General features: G+C 40.6%; 1 protein-coding gene across 4 annotated transcripts in view; it reads right to left on the reverse strand.

Moving 5' to 3' along the window:
* The window catches only part of TPST2 (tyrosylprotein sulfotransferase 2), a 74,287-nt gene that overhangs the window by 15,267 nt on the left and 38,602 nt on the right, over window positions 1-20,418 (reverse strand). For 2 of the 4 annotated variants that reach the window (XM_075853783.1, XM_075853793.1), the window contains exons 2-4: window positions 8,197-8,253; window positions 1,852-2,773; window positions 893-1,091 (exon numbers count right to left, since the gene is read on the reverse strand). In XM_075853783.1, coding sequence (XP_075709898.1) covers window positions 893-1,091; window positions 1,852-2,699 — 1,047 coding nt within the window. In that variant the 5' untranslated portion in view covers window positions 2,700-2,773; window positions 8,197-8,253. Of the gene's footprint in view, window positions 1-892; window positions 1,092-1,851; window positions 2,774-8,196; window positions 8,254-12,991; window positions 13,114-20,418 lie in introns of those variants that run through there. The other 2 variants (XM_075853802.1, XM_075853810.1) reach the window with 2 other exon arrangements.

Here is a 20,418-nt window from a genome sequence, read left to right on the forward strand (position 1 = left end):
AGTGCATACAGAGCTTGTAGTAAGGCACAAGAAAGAGCCTAGTGACAACAAAGAAAGTAATAGAAAAGACGCTAGAAGGAGGCAGCATCTAGACACAGTGTAATATTACCATGAATGAGAGTACACAGAGGAGACGTATCCTAACATGTGCTGAGGTGTTCAGTAGAGCGAAATCCGCCTAACAATAGCAGATCTCAAAATAAAATACAAGCTTACCCATGAAGATGGAAAGAGATCAAAAAGGCCCACAAGTAGCCTGGTATAATGGCGCCCCAACGCGCGTTTCGCTGTCGTAGCTACCCCCTGATATTTTTGACGTTACAAGTGTTGACGCTCTTATGTTGCAGCATCAGTTGACATTTACTCATTCTGTGATGTACACGTTTCCTGTGATGTTCCACACAATATACCTGTGATTTACATGAAATTATTCTGTATGGCCCACGTATGGTATTTTAAGATCCTTGCATCATGTTTTTATTTGTGTATTTAATATTGTGTATCTAATAAAATGTTGTATTCATTTTCACTAATTGTGGCGTTATGACTCCTTGTCCTCTAATTATTTCTTATACTATAATGTTCTGTAATTAAAAGGGAATATAAAGTTGAAAAAAGAAAACAAGATGTTCAATGCTGAGCAGCACAATGTGGACGGGGCTGCAATGTGATGGAGAGCTCTGCGGTCAGGTCTTGTTATCCCATAGTCTTGTATTAGGAGAAATATTGATTTGGACCATGACATGCAGTTAGAGTTTGATTGTTGACTATTAACTCTTACTACAACCCAGATGACCCCTTGGGTGCAAATAAAGTAAATGTATCAATGTAAAGAATATAAACAACGTGAATTAATGTTGCGCACACATCTTCGTATCATAGATCTACTCACTCTGTGAGTGTTGTTGACCACTAGTGCATCTGGATTACCATATTTTGGCGGGTTTGCAAAAGGATCATACCCGAGTCGAGCAAGCATTGGAGCTATACGAGGCATGTCCTCTACTATATCCGTTGGAAGCTTTCCAACCCATTTAGTCAAGGCCTCTAGATTCACAGGTTTCATTACTTGGTCCGTTGACTTTTCAGTCCTGAAAATTAAAAACATAAAATGTTCAGGCAGATAACCCAAGTCCTAGTTAAACGTAAAAGGATAATTACAGAGGAAAATCAGATCCTGTAAAAAAATGGCTACACAGAGGACACTCGGGCATCAGGATAGGAGATAAACAGGTGTGCAATACCACCAAGGTATGCAGTGGGCATACTTCCTTGGTGGCCTTGAGGCCTAGAACCTTAAATTCCCAAAGGAATGCTCAACATGCGCTCTATTCAGCCTTCTCCTCACTTCGGTTGTGCGTTACAGAAAAATGGGGTGGCTTGGGACCCCGTTTTTTTGATTGGTGGGGTGCCCAGTGATCATGCACTTATCACCTATCCTAGAAATGGACAGCCATCCTAACGGACCCAGCCCTTTTTGGCCTTCACGATGCAGTTATTTTTTATTTTTACCAAATTCCGAGCGCCATATGCAGGTATATGCACCCCAGGGGGTAAAAGCCACGTCTCTAGCGGGTACTCTCTTATACTATGTTGTTAAATGTGCAGCAGAGTATGATTATAGCCTTGGGGTACTTTAAAATAACTTATTTGAAAAGACGGTACATGGCATAGAAATATTGGGAAACCCTTTCCTATACCAAGCTTAAAAACGGAAAGGAGTACTAAAGCTACAAAATAAGAGGTTTAACCTCATTAAATAAGTTCCAACACTATTCCTAAACTACATGGAACAATAAAACGAACAATATAGATCAAGCCACCAACCACATTTCCAATGGTAGTACTCACTTAGAAAGGGACACACCGCCTGGTTTTCCAATCATATCCTCATGATGTAGCACAGCATCATTCCATGGGATGCCCAGAAAATCGATAATGGCATGCATGGTTTGCTTGGGATGCAAAACTAGCTGTTCATAATAAACCGGAAGGCACTTGTGCTCTCCGATCTCTAAGCACTGTGCATACATGATCTCTATTGCTTTGTTCCATTTGGTTAGGCAGTCTCTGTAGCTGTTTAAATCAAAGCCAGCTATAGTTATCTTCCTAGTGATCATGGAATGTACGGATGCACGTCCATCCCGAATCATCAGCAGAAACTTGGAATTCGGGAACAGTTTGGAGAGATAAACTGATGATTTCAAAGTAAAGGGGTCTTTATTACATAACAGTTTAGCAGGTTCTCCATGTTTTGCTATAATTTCTAGTATAAAGGCCTGCACAGCGGCATCCATGACCCCATCTGTTACACCAGCCTCATCAAGACGCATCTTTTCACTGCCAGACTTTGACCATGCTTGGCGCATTGCTAAAATCCGAGGAATAATCCGTGTTTCTTCTCCACATCGGACGTCCGGATGAGCGTCCAGCATAGCTCTCATTAATGTAGTACCACTTCTAGGCACACCTCCAATAAATATAAGTGGCATGTCTTTACTATATCTGTACTCTATATTGTTGGCATCCATCATTACAAGTTCTTCACTCTCTGGCTTCATGACACCCCGGTTTTTTCTACCATAACCTTCATCTAGAATCTGCTGGCATTCCAGCATTTGCTGGCCAAGGTGCACTGCTAAGGCCACCAAGACAGTGAAGCCAAACACCAACAGCACCTTCCTCACCGTGAACCGCATTCTTACTGGTCAACATGCGGAAACAAGTACTGCAGCTGGTACACTTTCAATGTGATAACCTTTCCACGAGGACTCTGGAGATGAAAGAAAACAAAAAGAAAATATTTAAATATAACAAAGTCTTTTAATCTTTACCAACACCTCATACCACCAATGTATAGTGGCAAAATTGTCTATATCAGAACATATTGACTCATTTCTATGTTGAGATCCATTTACTTATCATATATCTTTCTATTTACATCTGGATAGAGAACCACAAATTGACACAAGGGGGCAGTGTGCTGCTCTTACTTACAACAGGCTATAGAAGGTATGTGTGCAACCTAAACCACTTCAACATCAGTTCTTCCCCATCCCCTTATCCCATTTCCAGCAAAACTCTGACCGTGTACACATAAATAATGTCTATATCTTACCAAGAGGCCCTGGCATAGATGCTTGTTTAAACACACAGTGACTGAGTTCCTAAACTACCGTAACCCTTTTACTGAAACCAGTGAGCGTGAATGTGAAACAAGTCAAATCTTGTTGGTCCAGTATTTAGTGCAGCTCAAGAGATTTCCTACCCAGGCAATTCAAACAGTCTCTCCGGTTACAACAAACAAAAAAATGTTCATAGTGTTCCAGTAACAAGATGCAAGAATTTCCACTGCTGCATCAGCAGACAACAGCTTCCTACCTATAGTGTGCAGAATACAGGGTGACCTACCATTCTCCCTGCTGACTAGTTTTCGAGGTAGGCACCTTATACACTTATATCTCTGGAAACAGCGTGTCTCGCCGTGCTACGCTGTTTCAGTAACTCCTATTCACTTCTGTGGGAGTTACGGAAACCGCGTAGCTTAGGGAGCACTTGGCGGTTTCCTTAACTCCCGACCACCTAACCAGGAAGTGGCCAAGAGGCAGCGGAGCAGAGTAAGCTAGGGACAGGGTTTAGGGGGCCCCGTTCTAGAGATAGGTGCAGGTACCAGTGGTGGGACCCGCATCTATCTGACTTTTTGAGCATATCCTGTAGATATGCCATAAATGTCAAAGATGGGAAAACCCCCTTAATGTCCTACTGTCAATCAGACGCCTCCCTGATGGTATTGCATGATGGATAAGTATCTGCCTGTATTTCTCAGCATTGATGACACCAAATCCACAACTCCATCTACTGAAAAGTAACCCCAAACTTGCAAGGAACCGCCACCACTGTTAGCTGCACACTCATTATTGTACTGCTCTCCAGCCCTTCGGTGAACAGACTACCTGATGTTACAGCCAAATATTTAAAATTTTTTGACTCATTAGTCCAGAGCGCCTGCTGCCATCTTTCTGAACCCCAGTTCCTATGTTTTTGTGCAGTTGAGTTGCTTGGCCTTGCTTCCATCCACGTCAAAAGGTATGGCTTTTTGGCCACAATTCTTCCATGAAGACCACTTCTGGCCAAACAGTAAACGGGTGTACCTGGGTCCCACTGGTTTCTGCCAGTTCTGAGCTGATGGCACCGCTAGACATCTTTCGATTTCGAAGGGAAGCATGATGAGTCTTTGATTTGCTGAACTAACATTCTTTGTCCGACAACCGCATCTACGGTCCTCAACGTTGCCCGTTTCTTTGTGCTTTTTCAAAAGATAGGTGAACAGCACATCTTGAAACTCCAATCTGCTAGAAAAATCTTTGCCCGGGAGAGACCTTGCTTATGCAGTATAACTACCTTGTGTCTTGTTGCTGTGCTCAGTCTTGCCATGGTGGACCTGTGACATGAAATAGTCCTCCATAGCCTCACCTTTGTAGCAGAGTTTGGCTGTTCCTCACCCAGTTTTAAGCCTCCTACACAGCTGTTTCTGTTACAGTTAATGACTGGGCTTCAACCTACATATAAAAATAATGATCCTTATAACCCGTTTGGTATAATTGGTTTATCATACCCCCGACTATAATCCCACAAAATCCATAACTTTGTCTTCAAAACGGCATCAATTCTTCTAGATACACTTGCACAAAGGGTGGTCACACCAAATATTGATTTGATTTAGATTTCTCTTCTGTTCATTCACTTAGTTGTTGTTTTTTAGCAATTAAAATACAATTAAACACTATTCTATTTTTTAAAGCATTCTCACTTTGCAGCATTTTCCACACCTGCCTAAAACGTTTGCACTGTACTGTATATATATATATTAATATTATAGTCCCGATAGGACACATAGATAGGGGTTATACAAAGTGCACAATGCTGAAAAAGCAATTCCCTGATATAAAGTGGCTACAAGAGGAGCTTGACGTTACCACTGCAGCGATATCTAAAACTAGCAAATTGAAAAGAATCGACTCATACATACTCTAGTGAGGGATCTGGTTTTTCCGGCATTGCACTGTAATACTGCTTCAACAACAGTAAGAGGTGTATGTTTTAACCCCTTAACGACCGTCCTATAGTGTTTTTACAGCGGCCGTTCAGGGTATTTCTTCTGAAGAGCCGCCTTTTCAGGGCGGCACTTCAGAAGAAGTTTTCCCGCATCTGGTAAGGTGCTCCTGAAGCCTCTGGCTTCAGGGCATTGATCAGAGACCACTAGCAGTGGTCTTTGATCATATTTAACCCCTCAGATGCAGCGGTCAATAGCGACCGCCACATCTGAGTGGTTTTAGAGAGAGGGGGCTCCCTCTCTCACCCCATCGGCACCCCGCGATGTAGGCAGAGGCATGGCCTTACAGTTGCCTGTCTTTTTTACACTGACAGGTGTAATACACTGCAACACAGAAGTATTGCAGTGTATTATGAAAGCGATCAAAAGATCACATAGTGAAGTCCACTAGTGGAACTAAAACAACAGTAAAAAAAAAAAGTTTGATAAGTTTGTAATAAATAAATGTCCCAAGTAAAAATAATAAAAAAATACATTTAAAAACCCACTTTTCCCCCTTACAAAATACTTTATAAAAAAAAAAGTAAAAAAAAAGTTGCACATATTTGGTATTGCCATGTAATAACTATAACTATAAAACGATTGCATTATTGAACCCGCACGGTGAATGCTGTAAAAAATAAAAAACAAAATGGCAAAATTGCGGTTTTCGGTTGATCCTGCCTTCAAAATTTTTTTTATAAAAAGTGATCAAAAAGTCGTACGTACTCAAAAATGGTACCAATAAAAACAAGTCGTCACGCAAAAAAAGCCCTCATACAGCTATGTCAGCAGAAAAAAAAAAAAAAAGTTATGGCTCTTGAAATATGGCAACACAAAAACAAATAATTTTGAAAAAAAAAAAAGTGTTTTTACAGTGTAAAATTAGCAAAACATAAAAAATAAAAAAATAGATAAATTTGGTATTACCGCAATCGTAACGACCCGCTGAATAAGTTATGTTATTTATACCACACGGTAAACGGCGTAAATTTCAGCATAAAGAGTGGCAACATTTCTGGGTTTTTTCCTATTACCCCACCAAAAAAGTTAAAATGTAATCAATAAATTATAAGTACCCCAAAATGGTCCTATTAAAAAAATATAGTTTTTTGCGGGACAAGTTGTAGGTCTATACAGCTATGTCAACAGAATAAAAAAATAAATAGTTTTTATTAGCTCTATTAAATAAATAGATTTTAAATAGCTCTTTGAATGAGACGATGGAAAAACGTAAAAAAATTGCTTGGTTATTAAGGTTTAACATACCATCAGAATTAAAGTGTTAATAGACTTGTAATGTTTATTTGTGGTTGGAGTTAGGTGGCATGTTTACAGTTGAGGTGTAAAATATGGGAAAGGCTTGACATAGCTACAGTACCAACTGCGGAGGGGGCATGTGAAAAAGGTTTTGCAATTTGTCTTGACGGAAACATTTAAATAAGTGAGCCTTGCAGCATAGAGAAACAACATTGTAGGTAAACTCCAGGCTTGCCGTACTACACAAAATAACATTGTCAGCAACCATGCAATGCATGCTTCAAAGTGCCGTTGCCTTTAAAGTGAAGCTTTAGAAAAAAATATAATTATAATAGAATATTAGATTAGATTGTAAACTCATTCACCCAATGTGGCAGAATCCGGCTTGTTTATCTATGCTCTCCACAGCTTTATAAATGTTGGCACCTTTAGGCTCAATGCAAACGATGCGTATTATGTGTGGACTTGCGTGCGGCAAATCCGCAGCGTAATACGGCACCAGCATAGTCGAGGAGATTCCAGGAAACCTCATGTACATGCTGCGGTTTTTTTCGGGACTGAAGTTGACAAGTGGTGCGTTTTTTAGAATCCGCAGCATGTCAATTTATCTTGGGTTTCTCCTTGCGAATTCAATCTGCCTAGTGCAGAGGAAAGTCGCACCAAAACCCACAGCGTGAAAACCCGCCGAAAAACGCATCAAAATTTTAAAACCGCACCTTCAAGTGCGTTTTTCTTGCAGTTTCGCTGTGTATTTTCCACAGCTAAATATGCAACGTGTGAATGTAGTCTTATAGGTGAATACTAAATTGACGTATGTATTTAGATATTATTCATTGGGTTTTATAAGTAAATATTTCTGGTGCTCAAAACTACAGATCGTTGGGACAGAAAATGAGATCACTTCCATTGAGGAACATTGCAGAGCTTCTTCTCAGCCACAGCATACGTACATGAACTAGGAGCCATCACTGGCCAGTCAACACATCAGAAGAGCAATATATACATCTGTGACATTCAAATATCAGTTATATTTTCGGTTTATTAGCTATTACCATAAAACATTTTATGGCATTTTAAAATACTCCCTAAAAGTGCAAACCATGGCAGCCCAATCAATGTGGCCCCAACAATGGGCAAGCATGGCAACTCTCTATTAAAGCGGGTCTGTCATCATACTATGCTGACCTTTTTATGCCATAGTAGGAGGACAGGTCTGCTATACGATTAGACCAAACAGCACAAAATCATATTATGCCATTTGGCTAATAAAGGCTACAATGGACTCCGTTTTGAGTCTGCTGTATTACTGCTCGCAACCGATGGGTCGACGTGTATACGTGCAAATTTACGGCAGCTGTCAATTATGGATGAAGAGGACAAGGGAGCGCACCCCTCAAGATTACAGCAGACGCAGAACTAGGCGTCCACTCTATTCTTTATTAAGCACCAAGTCCAACTGCACAATATTTTTCAGTGCCATTTGGGCTTTTAGTACAGTGGACCCATCTCCGCACTCTGCTGCCCTTAAAAAGCATAGTATGATGAATGATCCGCTTTAACGTGAATTTAGGATACATAAAGTTGATTGTTCTCCCATCATATCTAGTTTATGCCGTAAGAATGGTTTGTGAGCACGTGAGGGGGCCAATATGAGGCAAATAACACTAAACCAATAGCATCTAACGGACTTGTTGGCAGTAAAGATCTATTATGATCGCTTTATAAATTCTCAAAGCACCCAAATGAATTATTAATAGAACGGCAACAGCGTATCCATTTGAATGATGAAATATTTATACCAGCCTTGCTATAGTATCAGACCGTATTACTGAAGATGAACCCACCTATCCATGGTGTAACCCTTTTATGATGGCATCTCCTTGTGGTTTAAATTGTACATTCTGAAAGAGAAAAAGTGAACATCCATTAAATTCAATTAGATATGAAAGAGAAACAGACCCCTCCCCCACATAATACTACATCCCATCTGTATTACACTCCACCATGATAATCTCAATATTAAAACGCAGGAGCACAGGTACCTACAGAAAGGAAAAGGTGGCTTTTTCCTTTTTTAATCTCATTACAAAGCGACCCTGAATGTAGATCTATAGAATCTGTGGACTACATCCTTAGCCACCATGCACACGACCGTGCCCGTAATCACAGCCCACGATTGTGGGCACGGCCGGCCGTACAAAGTATAGGAGAACGGCCTCTAAAATACGATAAATAGGACATGCTCCATAATTCCCGGCACGGTTCTACGGCACGGACAAACATCCGTAGCACTACGGAAAGGTGTCTGCAACCAATAGAACCAAATAGATCCGTAAAACCGCGGTTTTACAGTCGTGTGCATGGGGCCTCACAGCCATGAATAAAGGGGATCTGCAGCTTTTATTGTCTGACACATTAGTATGACCAGTTACAATGTCTATTATTATAGAGGTCTTTTTCCTTTCGCTGCTAGTTGTGTGTAAATGTACATTTTCTCACTTCCTAGTGTCATGTAAGAATTGTGCAGCGAATGTGTTCTCAGCCAATCAGATGCGTCCCTACTGCTGCTGCCTCACCACACCCCCTCATGTTATTTTATTAGAATGTGCAGCTGCATCCCCCCTTCTCCGCCATGGCTAGTATTTACTGCTTCAAGATACACAGAGCAAGTTTCTGAACAATTAGAGAGAGTTGGCAGGCAAAGAGACAGCTGGAAGGTAAGGCTATGTTCACACAGTTTTTTTGCAGGCAGAATTTCTGCCTCAAAATTCCGTTTGGACGTTTGAGGCAGATTTTCCTCTCCCTGCACGCCGATTTTCGCCCACAGCCATTGAGCGCTGCGGGCATAAAACACCGCGAAATACGCTTTCTCTGCCTCTCATTGAAGTCAATGGGAGGTCAGAGGCATAAATGCCCGAAGTTAGGGCATGTCGCTTCTTTCTCCCGTGAGGTGGTTTTACCACTCGTGAAATCAATGGGAGGCATTTTCGGGCCGTTTTTGACGAGTTTTTTGGCACGGTTTCCGCGTCATAAAACCCTGTGTGAATATAGCCTAAGGAGAAAAATAAAATAAAAAAAAGTTTGCAAATGCACTACTAAAAAAAATAAAAACAAAAAAAATAAATGAAAAATAAATAATGCAAACAATAAGTACACTTTACGGCTTCACCCATTCAAGGATATCTTTCGAGAGAGTATGTATATATATATATATATATATATATATACATATACATATACACACACACACACACACACACACACACACATACATACATATACACAGTGAAGGAAATAAGTATTTGATCCCTTGCTGATTTTGTAAGTTTGCCCACTGTCAAAGACATGAACAGTCTAGAATTTTTAGGCTAGGTTAATTTTACCAGTGAGGGATAGATTAATTAAAAAAAACAAAAATCACATTGTCAAAATTAGATATATTTATTTGCATTGTGCACAGAGAAATAAGTATTTGATCCCTTTGGCAAACAAGACTTAATACTTGGTGGCAAAACACTTGTTGGCAAGCACAGCAGTCAGACATTTTTTGTAGTTGATGATGAGGTTTGCACACATGTTAGATGGAATTTTGGCCCACTCCTCTTTGCAGATCATCTGTAAATCATTAAGATTTCGAGGCTGTCGCTTGGCAACTCGGATCTTCAGCTCCCTCCATAAGTTTTCGATGGGATTAAGGTCTGGAGACTGGCTAGGCCACTCCATGACCTTAATGTGCTTCTTTTTGAGCCACTCCTTTGTTGCCTTGGCTGTATGTTTCGGGTCATTGTCGTGCTAGAAGACCCAGCCACGAGCAATTTTTAATGTCCTGGTGGAGGGAAGGAGGTTGTCACTCAGGATTTGACGGTACATGGCTCCATCCATTCTCCCATTGATGCAGTGAAGTAGTCCTGTGCCCTTAGCAGAGAAACACCCCCAAAACATAATGTTTCCACCTCCATGCTTGACAGGACGGTGTTCTTTGGGTCATAGGCAGCATTTCTCTTCCTCCAAACGCGGCGAGTTGAGTTAATGCCAAAGAGCTCAATTTTAGTCTCATCTGACCACAGCACCTTCTCCCAATCACTCTCAGAATCATCCAGATGTTCATTTGCACACTTCAGACGGGCCTGTACATGTGCCTTCTTGAGCAGGGGGACCTTGCGGGCACTGCAGGATTTTAATCCATTACGGCGTAATGTGATACCAATGGTTTTCTTGGTGACTTTGGTCCAAGCTGCCTTGAGATCATTAACAAGTTCCCCCGTGTAGTTTTCGGCTGAGCTCTCACCTTCCTCAGGATCAAGGATACCCCACGAGGTGAGATTTTGCATGGAGCCCCAGATCGATGTCGATTGACAGTCATTTTGTATGTCTTCCATTTTCTAACTATTGCACCAACAGTTGTCTCCTTCTCACCCAGCGTCTTACTTATGGTTTTGTAGTCCATTCCAGCCTTGTGCAGGTTTATGATCTTGTCCCTGACATCCTTAGAAAGCTCTTTGGTCTTGCCCATGTTGTAGAGGTTAGAGTCAGACTGATTAATTGAGTCTGTGGACAGGAGTCTTTTATACAGGTGACCATTTAAAGAGACTCTGTCACCACATTATAAGTGCCCTATCTCCTACATAAGGAGATGGGCGCTGTAATGTAGGTGACAGTAATGCTTTTTATTTAAAAAAAACTATCTTTTTTCACAATGTTAGGAGCGATTTTGGTTTATACTAATGAGCTTTCTTAATGCCCAAGTGGGCGTTGTACAGAGGAGTGCATGACGCTGACCAATCGGCATCATGCACTCCTCTCCATTCATTTACACTGCACTAGCGATATAGTTATATCGCTATGTGCAGCCTCATACACAAGCCCTAACATTACTACAGTGTCCTGATAATGAATACACATGACCATCCAGCCTGGACGTCATGTGCACTCAGAATCCTGACACTTCTGACTCTTTTTTTGTGAGATTCCGGCAAGTGAAACCAAATCTCGTTTAGCTCCGTGATCTCGCGAGATTTGGTTTCACTTGCCGGAATCTCACAAAAAAAGAGTCAGAAGTGTCAGGATTCTGACTACACATGACGTCCAGGCTGGATTTCATGTGTATTCATTATCAGGAAACTGTAGTAATGTTAGGGTTGGTGTATGAGGCTGCACATAGCGATATATCTATATCGCTAGCGCAGTGTAAATGAATGGAGAGGAGTGCATGATGCCGATTGGTCAGCGTCATGCACTCCTCTGTACAACGCCCACTTGGGCGAAAGTAAAAGTACGCCCACTTGGGCATTAAGAAAGCTCATTAGCATAAACCAAAATCGCTCCTAACGTTGTGAAAAAAAGATCGTTTTTTTAAATAAAAAGCATTACTGTCACCTACATTACAGCGCCGATCTCCTTATGTAGGAGATAGGGCACTTATAATGTGGTGACAGAGTCTCTTTAAGACAGCTGTTTAATGCAGGCACCAAGTTGATTTGGAGCGTGTAACTGGTCTGGAGGAGGCTGAACTCTTAATGGTTGGTAGGGGATCAAATACTTATTTCTCTGTGCACAATGCAAATAAATATATATAATTTTGACAATGTGATTTTCTGTTTTTTTTTTTTAAAATATAATCTATCTCTCACTGGTAAAATTAACCTAGCCTAAAAATTCTAGACTGTTCATGTCTTTGACAGTGGGCAAACCTACAAAATCAGCAAGGGATTAATTACTTATTTCCTTCACTGTGTGTATATATATATATATATATATATATATATATAAAAAGTGTGTTTGTGTGTATTTATCTGTACCACTCCCTCCTGCATTTACAATGTATTTCTTAAAAAACAGTTATAGGAAGGCTTCCAACATCAAAGATGCAAACCAGCAGAAAGATGGAATATTCTCACACGATAGAAAAACCACAGACTGCTTTAGATTATTACCAAACGACGACTACATAACGAAAGGAGTGCAAATATCACGCTAGTGTGTCGACTACAACTCTGACAAGTCACCTAACAACATCAGTGTGTACATAGTACTTTCAAGCGCTAGTAATTCCCAAATAACACGCCATTACGGAGATGTAAAATTAATTATAGTAAATTGCTTTTATTTAGCATTGCAGGGTGCTGACAGGCAGGGAATGTAATGAGCCCTGACCATCCCCACTCAATGGGAACATTTCCAGGGGCACCTCACTTCTATACTGGAAAGTCTGTCCTATGAATTACAATCACTAATAGTTGCCAATGGATATAAAACATCCAAAACAGACGGACATCTCTCCAAAGTCAGACTGAAAACCAGGAATGCTATGACAGTCCCCTAAGGGACACGATGCCAGCAAAGGAACAGAAGTTATTCTCAATTCTGAACTCAGTGCACAGAAAAAAAAAAAAAAAAAAGAACACAACATTATAAATCATATCCATCAATCACACAAAATATATATTTCTTTTTGTAGATTTTTTTTTTCCCACTCCAGAAAGACTTGATTGCTATAAATACGGCTTTTTCATCAATATTGTGCCACATTCAGAATGTTTGCAGCATGATACAGAATAAAGCATTATATAAATCCTTTTGAGAATATTTTGTGGATTGCAGTTCGAACACAACAATCATCCCCTAGGCTAAAATTCTCACCTGCACATCATATGGAGCATTCGCCATAAAACAGCACAGCCTCGGCGGTTCTCAAATAGTTTGTACAGATATTGCTTCCAGCTGTTCTGGGACTGTGGCTAAATATAGTTTCTTCTTTATTCCCTTGTTACACTGGAAGGTGTGGAAGTCTATAAAACTTTATGACAAAGGATTGTTGCAGTATACAGGCCACGATTGTGAACGAAACGTATTGTAAATATAATAACGCTATAAACATGACCTATAACGGCTGAACAAAGACATATTATACATAAAAAGGTCTGAATGTGACATGCAAGACTACTTCACAACTACCAGTTACGACAATGGAATATTAGTGTTCATCTCCATGAGACGAACAACAAAATGAACAATAAGGGCTCATGTAGATGGCAAGGCTGTAATTTTTACAGAATCCAGGAATAAAAAACATTTTGCGTCTATTCACACTTCGGTCACGTGGTATACTTTTTTTTTTGCAAAACTGTGCCAAAAACTGTGGACAAAAGAAAGCGATTTGTCCGCAGGGTGTGAATAGACCCATAGTGTAACTCTTCCATATAATTGGTGGCATATGGAGTCCATAGGTACCATGTTCATAAGGTCTAATGGAAAAAAACTAAGGCCCCACGCACACGAACGTGCTTTAGCGGCCGCAATTCCCCCGAAAATCCACGGGAGAATTGCGGCCCCATTCATTCCCATGGGCCCATGCACACGACCGTGGTTTCCACAGTCCGTGCATGGCCCAGGAGCCTGGACCGCAGAAAGAACAGGCAAGTCTTATTACGGCCGTGTTCTGAGGTCCAGGCTCATAGGAAATAATGGACGTGGCCATGTGCACGGCCCGCGATTTGTGGGCGACACTCCGCGGCCGGCTGACCCGAAAATCACGGCCGTGCACATGGCTACGATCGTGTGCGTGAGGCCTTATGCACGTTCGTGTGCATGGGGCCTTAGACGGTTAAGATCACAGTATAGCGGCCGTGCTACAGCTCTGCTCCTATTCAAGTGAATAGGTAAATATTTATAGTATTAGATTTTGCGTTCACAATTGTGAAATAGAAATATCCACCTGAATAGAACGATTAAAAACTATTTTATTGATATTCCATTAAAAGTTGGGCTAAACTAGCCAATTTATTCCTAAATATTCCAGGCTAACCAGGTAGGGAGAAGGCTGGAGTAGAGCATCAATAGCGAGCGAGAGAGATATATATATATATATATATATATATAAAAAAAAAAAACTCTCCGTGCCTAGATGAATAGCACAGTGTGCATTCATACTGGAGATCTGACACCTAGCAGGGTGTGCATTCACACTCAATGATAACAGAGCAACACGTAATGCGTTTCTGCATTCTTTGTTTAACCCCTTCCCCCTGCTTGCATTCTGGGCTCTAATAACCAAGCCATTTTTTAAGTTTTTCCATTGTCACATTCGATGTAACTTTTTTATTTTTGCGTCGACATAGCTGTAAAAGGTCTTGTTTTTTTGCGGGATAAGTTGTACTTTTTAATAGCACCATTTTGGGGTACATATAATTTATTCATTAACTTTTATTAAACTTTTTTTTTGGGGGGGGGGGGGGGGATAGAAGTAAACCTGAAATTTTGCCACTCTTTTTTGAGTCCTATATCTACGCCGTTTACCGTGTGGTATAAATAACACAATAACTTTATTCAGCGGGTTGTTACGATTGCAAAGATACCAAATTTGTATCGTTTTTGTATGTTTTACTTCTTTTACACAGTAAAAACACTTTTTTTTCAAAATTATTTGTTTTTGTGTCTCCATATTTGAAGAGCCGTAACGTTTTTATTGTTCCCCCGATGCAGTTGTATGAGGGATTTTTTTTTTTTGCGGGAAGACATGTAGTTTTTATTGGTACCATTTTGGAGTAGATGCGACTTTTTGATCACTTTTCACCACATTTTTTTAAAGTCCGGATTAACAGAAAACCGCAATTTTTCCATTGCTTTTTATTTATTTTTTTACGGCGTTCACCGTGCTGGTTAAATAATGTAATAGCTTTATAGTCGTTTTTACAGACGAGGCGATACCAAATACTTATAACTTTTTTGCTTTATTGTGTTTTTTTTTTTTGTTTTTTTTAATAGTAAAGCATTTTGTAAGGGGGAAAAAGTGGGTTTTTGTTTTTTTCACTTTTTTTTAAAATTAACTTTATTCAGCTTTTTTACTAGTCCCACTGGGGGACTTCACTATGCGATCATCCGACCGCTTTTATACTACACTGCAATACTTTTGTATTGCAGTGTATTACTGCCTGTCCATTTAAAACGGACTGGCAACTTCTAGGACATGCCTTTGGCATAGCCTAGCAGGCATTCACTACAGGCCCCCAGCTGCCATCGGAGACACAGACACTCGGCGATCTTATCACCGGGTGTCAATGAGATGAGAGGGAGCACCACATTATTGAGAACCGCATCTGAAGGGTTAAACGGGTGAGTTCGATACAAATAACGATCTCACTTGTTCGAGCAGGGACGCCCCCAGCTCTCAGCTACATCTGGCAGCTGAGAGCAGAGAGATTTAACGGCTCCCTGCGGTTTACTTTATTCTGATGCAGCGCCGTGAAAAGGCTATTGCATCAGAATAAAGCCCACTAATGACTGCCGTGAAAAGGCTTATCGGCGGTCATTAAAGAGGCTCTGTCACCACATTATAAGTGCCGTATCTCCAAGTAGATTGGCGCTATAATGTAGATGACAGCAGTGCTTTTTATTTATTAAAACGATCTATTTTCACCACTTTATTAGCGATTTTAGATTTATGCTAATGAGTTGCTTAATGCCCAAGTGGGCGTATTTTTACTTTAGACCAAGTGGGCGTTGTACAGGGGAGTGTATGACGCTGACCAATCAGCCTCATGCACTCCTCTCCATTCATTTAGGCAGCGCATAGGGATCCTTTTAGATCGCTATGTGCTGTCTTATACTAACACATTAACGATACTGAAGTGTTTAGACAGTGAATAGACGTTCCACAGGATGTCTATTCACAATCTCTGCACTTCATTACTCTGTCTGTGGTAGTTACAGCAGAGGAAGCGTAATCTCGCGAGATTACACGGTAAATGACAGGTTACAGCGATATTACGCTTTGCTCTGCTGTAACTACCACAAAAACAGTAACAAAGTGCACAGATTGTGAATAGACATCCCGTGGAATGTCTATTCACTGTCTAAACACTTCAGTATTGTTAAAGTGTTAGTATAAGACAGCACATAGCGATCTAAAAGGATCCCTATGCGCTGCCTAAATGAATGGAGAGGAGTGCATGACGCTGATTAGACCAAGTGGGCGTTGTACAGGGGAGTGTATGACGCAGACCAAAGTAAAAATACGCTTACTTGGGCATTAAGCAACTCATTAGCATAAATCTAAAAAAGCTAATAAAGTGCTGAAAACAGATTGTTTTATTAAATAAAAAGCACTGCTGTCATCTACATTATAGCGCCAATCTCCTTATGTAGGAGATAGGGCACTTATAATGTGGTGACAGAGCCTCTTTAAGGAGTTAAAGGGAACCTGTCACCAGCATTTTACCTATTGAACTCTACTCACCCCTTGCCTAAACTCCTCCTCTGACTGTAAATAAATGTCTCCAAACATTTTGCGCCTTTATGGTAACAATCCGGCAGTCTCGCTCGTTCCTCCTCTTATGCCTGCCCACTGCCGAAAACTGGCCCATCCGGAATGCGGTCAATCAAAAGTAAGGAGGCGGGGTTAACTTGGAATGGCTTGATGAAGATATGACTTATGCTCATTAGCATACAGTGCGGAAACACTAAAAAACGGAATACTAAAGCTACAGAGCCGACTAAGAAGATAATTATAGGTTATATAGAAATTATTTCTCACCCACTATCACCAGGTATTGCTGGTATAATAGGTAAAATACTGGTGACAGGTTCCCTTTAAGTAGGATGTTTCCTCAGAGGTGTATTGTGTACTGATCTCTGCCCACGACGGTCAGATACCAGTGCCGTGCCGATAGACAAATGTCTAGCTGACGAGGGGGGGGGGGGGATTGGAATTGTGCACGCAACAATTTAATTAAGGACGCAACTATACGTCTATATGCCACGACCACAAAGTGCAGGCGTCAAGACATTTTTGGCATATGACTAATCATGACCTGGACCTTTTTTTAATTTGTTTTGTGCCTTTTGAATTATGCTTTGACTCACAATTTTTTTACTTTTAAAGGATCACTTTTTCCTACAGCTCCAGTGCACGGCAATGGGGGCGACGTGTGCGCCCTCGTATGCCAATCTGTTCCTGGGGCTGTGGGAGAGGGATATTGTCCAGCAGACTCCGGGCCATGACGCGGTACTCCTGTGGTCGAGGTATATAGACGATATTCTATTCATCTGGCAGGGCTCCACGTCGCAACTAGAATCCTTTTTGGCTTCCGAAGGGGATATATAAGAGCGAAGCACTCGACTCCTGGTAAGTAAGCCCAAAAAGAGAAATTTTGTGGACCAAAATGTAAGGGTTATAACCACATTTAATCCACAGACAGAAATTCGTAATATTCTACAAAAACATTGGAAGGTTTTGCTTACTGTCTGTGACCTGGTTGGAGTTTTGCCTCAGTACCTCTGCATTACATGAAGGTCTAAAAATTTGAGGGATCTCTTAACATCTAGCCACTATGTTCCTAGCGCCCCCCTAAACCCTTTTGGTAGTCGGGGCCCCCCCTGGGGAGCCTTCAACTGTGGTAACTATGCTGCTTGTAAATATATCCCACGTGCTTTCAATTTTTACAATTCTGACAGAAGTAAGGATTACAAGATTGTGTATAATATCACTTGCAATACAGAAGCGGTGGTATATTTCGCCACTTGTTCGTGTGTGTAACGTCTATGACCATGGCCCGTCGCTCTGACTTACCCCTCGACAGCCGTGGCCATGGACGTCTGAGTTCCTTGCAGCGTCGTCCTCCTGTGAGGCGCTGGCACTCACTTCCTGGTTTCAAGACTGTCTCCCGTAGGGCGGGCTCGCCTGCGCGTGCACGGTCTTAAAGGGCAGTGCGCGCATATTGCAGGAAGTCTGCAATCTAGCACAAAAGTCTACTGGGCTATAAAAAGGGCCCTGCCCTCTTGTTCTTTGCCTGAGCGTTGTTCGTTTCTCAAAGTTTGTCTTGCTAATGGTCCCCTAGTGTCTTCCAGTTTCCAAGTGTTCCCTGTTCCTGTATCCTGTGTCCCGTGCTATCCAGATCCTGTACCGTGCTGAGCTGTTGTCGTGTTGTGCTGCATAACACGCCTGTTCTGCTACGCCACGCCTGACGTCTACCTGCCGCCTGGTCCCAGCCGAGCCTGCCTTACTGCTGTCCAAGTTACCACAGGTACCCTCTCTGGACTATAGACTCTGTACTTGCCTGTTTGGTCAGCTGCCGTTCCGCTACGTGGTATGGTCCAGTGGGTCCACACCCCGCATCGTGACGGTGTGATCTTATTTATGTTGGAATTACCAGTAGACCTTTGAAGGTACGTGTGTTAGAACACGTTAGTAAGATACAACCAGCTGCCAATGTACAGGAGGTAGAAAAACGACAACCTATTACCCTACCCTTTCGAGATGATCATTCTTGTAACCCTAGGGGTTTTAAGCTGTGTGGAATAGATAGTTACTTTGGGATGGAGGGGAGGTGATGTACGTTTGGCTTTGTTGTGGAAGGAAATGAAATGGACCACTTTACTTAACACAGTGGCACCATTTGGTTTGAATGAGGCCACTAGTTTCAAGCCCTTTCAGTAATTTCCAACTTGCGAGAATTTTATTCATCTAGGGTGTTTTACACACACATTAATACATTTTTTAATATTTTTTCTGCCATTCTTTTTCTCGACATAAACACATTTGTTATTTATATATACTTATATTAACTATTGTTGTTGGTTCTGTTTATATATATATATAATGTATGTATGTATGTATGTATGTATGTATGTATGTGGTTATACTCTGCTATACTTATTACTTATACTAATCACCTCCTAACATTGTGTCACGTGCCATTGAGTATATATACACACTATATATTTTTATATTTTCATTGGGTAACTCATTGTTGAGTCACTCTATAGATTCTATGCACTTTATTATAGAGAATTATATTTCTTATATGTATAGTAGACATTGTTTGTACATTTATATTTTTAGATATGTGTATATATTTAGCCTAAACAATTTTTTTTTATTAAAAAAAAATATAGATATTTAGATTATGAAATATACATTTTCCACATATTTATCTATATTTGCATATAATATATATTTTTTTGGGGTGTGTTATTACACATTATTTGTATGAATATTTTTTTTATTAATAATCACGATTAAATGTTTTCCGAGTAACACTTTTATTTTTGGCGTCACTTATTTTGCACGTGTTTTCTTTCACCTCATTATCAAAATTTGTTCACTCACCATTTATCAATTATTTATTTTTTCTTTCACTTCACATCACTTTTTTTTATTTATATGCATTTTTTTATTTAGTGTTATATGTATATACCATTGTTTCCTTGATATTTATTAATTGGGGTTTTTTATTATTATTTATTTTTTATGTATTGATATTCCCTCATTTCATATCATTCCCACTCATTAGTTTCTCTGGCACGTTTTCCATATACACTACCGTTCAAAAGTTTGGGGTCACCCAGACAATTTTGTGTTTTCCATGAAAACTCACACTTACATTTATCAAATGAGTTGCAAAATGACTAGAAAATATAGTCAAGACATTGACAAGGTTAGAAATAATGTTTTTTTATTTTAAATAATTTTCTCCTTCAAACTTTGCTTTCATCAAAGAATGCTCCATTTGCAGCAATTACAGCATTGCAGACCTTTGGCATTCTAGCTGTTAATTTGCTGAGGTAATCGGGAGAAATTTCACCCCATGCTTCCAGAAGCCCCTCCCACAAGTTGGATTGGCTTGATGGGCACTTCTTGCGTACCATACGGTCAAGCTGCTCCCACAACAGCTCTATGGGGTTGAGATCTGGTGACTGCGCTGGCCACTCCATTACAGATAGAATACCAGCTGCCTGCTTCTTCCCTAAATAGTTCTTGCATAATTTGGAGGTGTGCTTTGGGTCATTGTCCTGTTGTAGGATGAAATTGGCTCCAATCAAGCGCTGTCCACAGGGTATGGCATGGCGTTGCAAAATGGATTGATAGCCTTCCTTATTCAAAATCCCTTTTACCTTGTACAAATCTCCCACTTTACCAGCACCAAAGTAACCCCAGACCATCACATTACCTCCACCATGCTTGACAGATGGCGTCAGGCACTCTTCCAGCATCTTTTCAGTTGTTCTGCGTCTCACAAATGTTCTTCTGTGTGATCCAAATGCCTCAAACTTAGATTAGTCTGTCCATA

This window comes from Rhinoderma darwinii, chromosome 1 (genome assembly GCF_050947455.1).
Source record: "Rhinoderma darwinii isolate aRhiDar2 chromosome 1, aRhiDar2.hap1, whole genome shotgun sequence".
In the NCBI taxonomy this organism is placed as follows: Eukaryota; Metazoa; Chordata; class Amphibia; order Anura; family Rhinodermatidae; genus Rhinoderma; species Rhinoderma darwinii.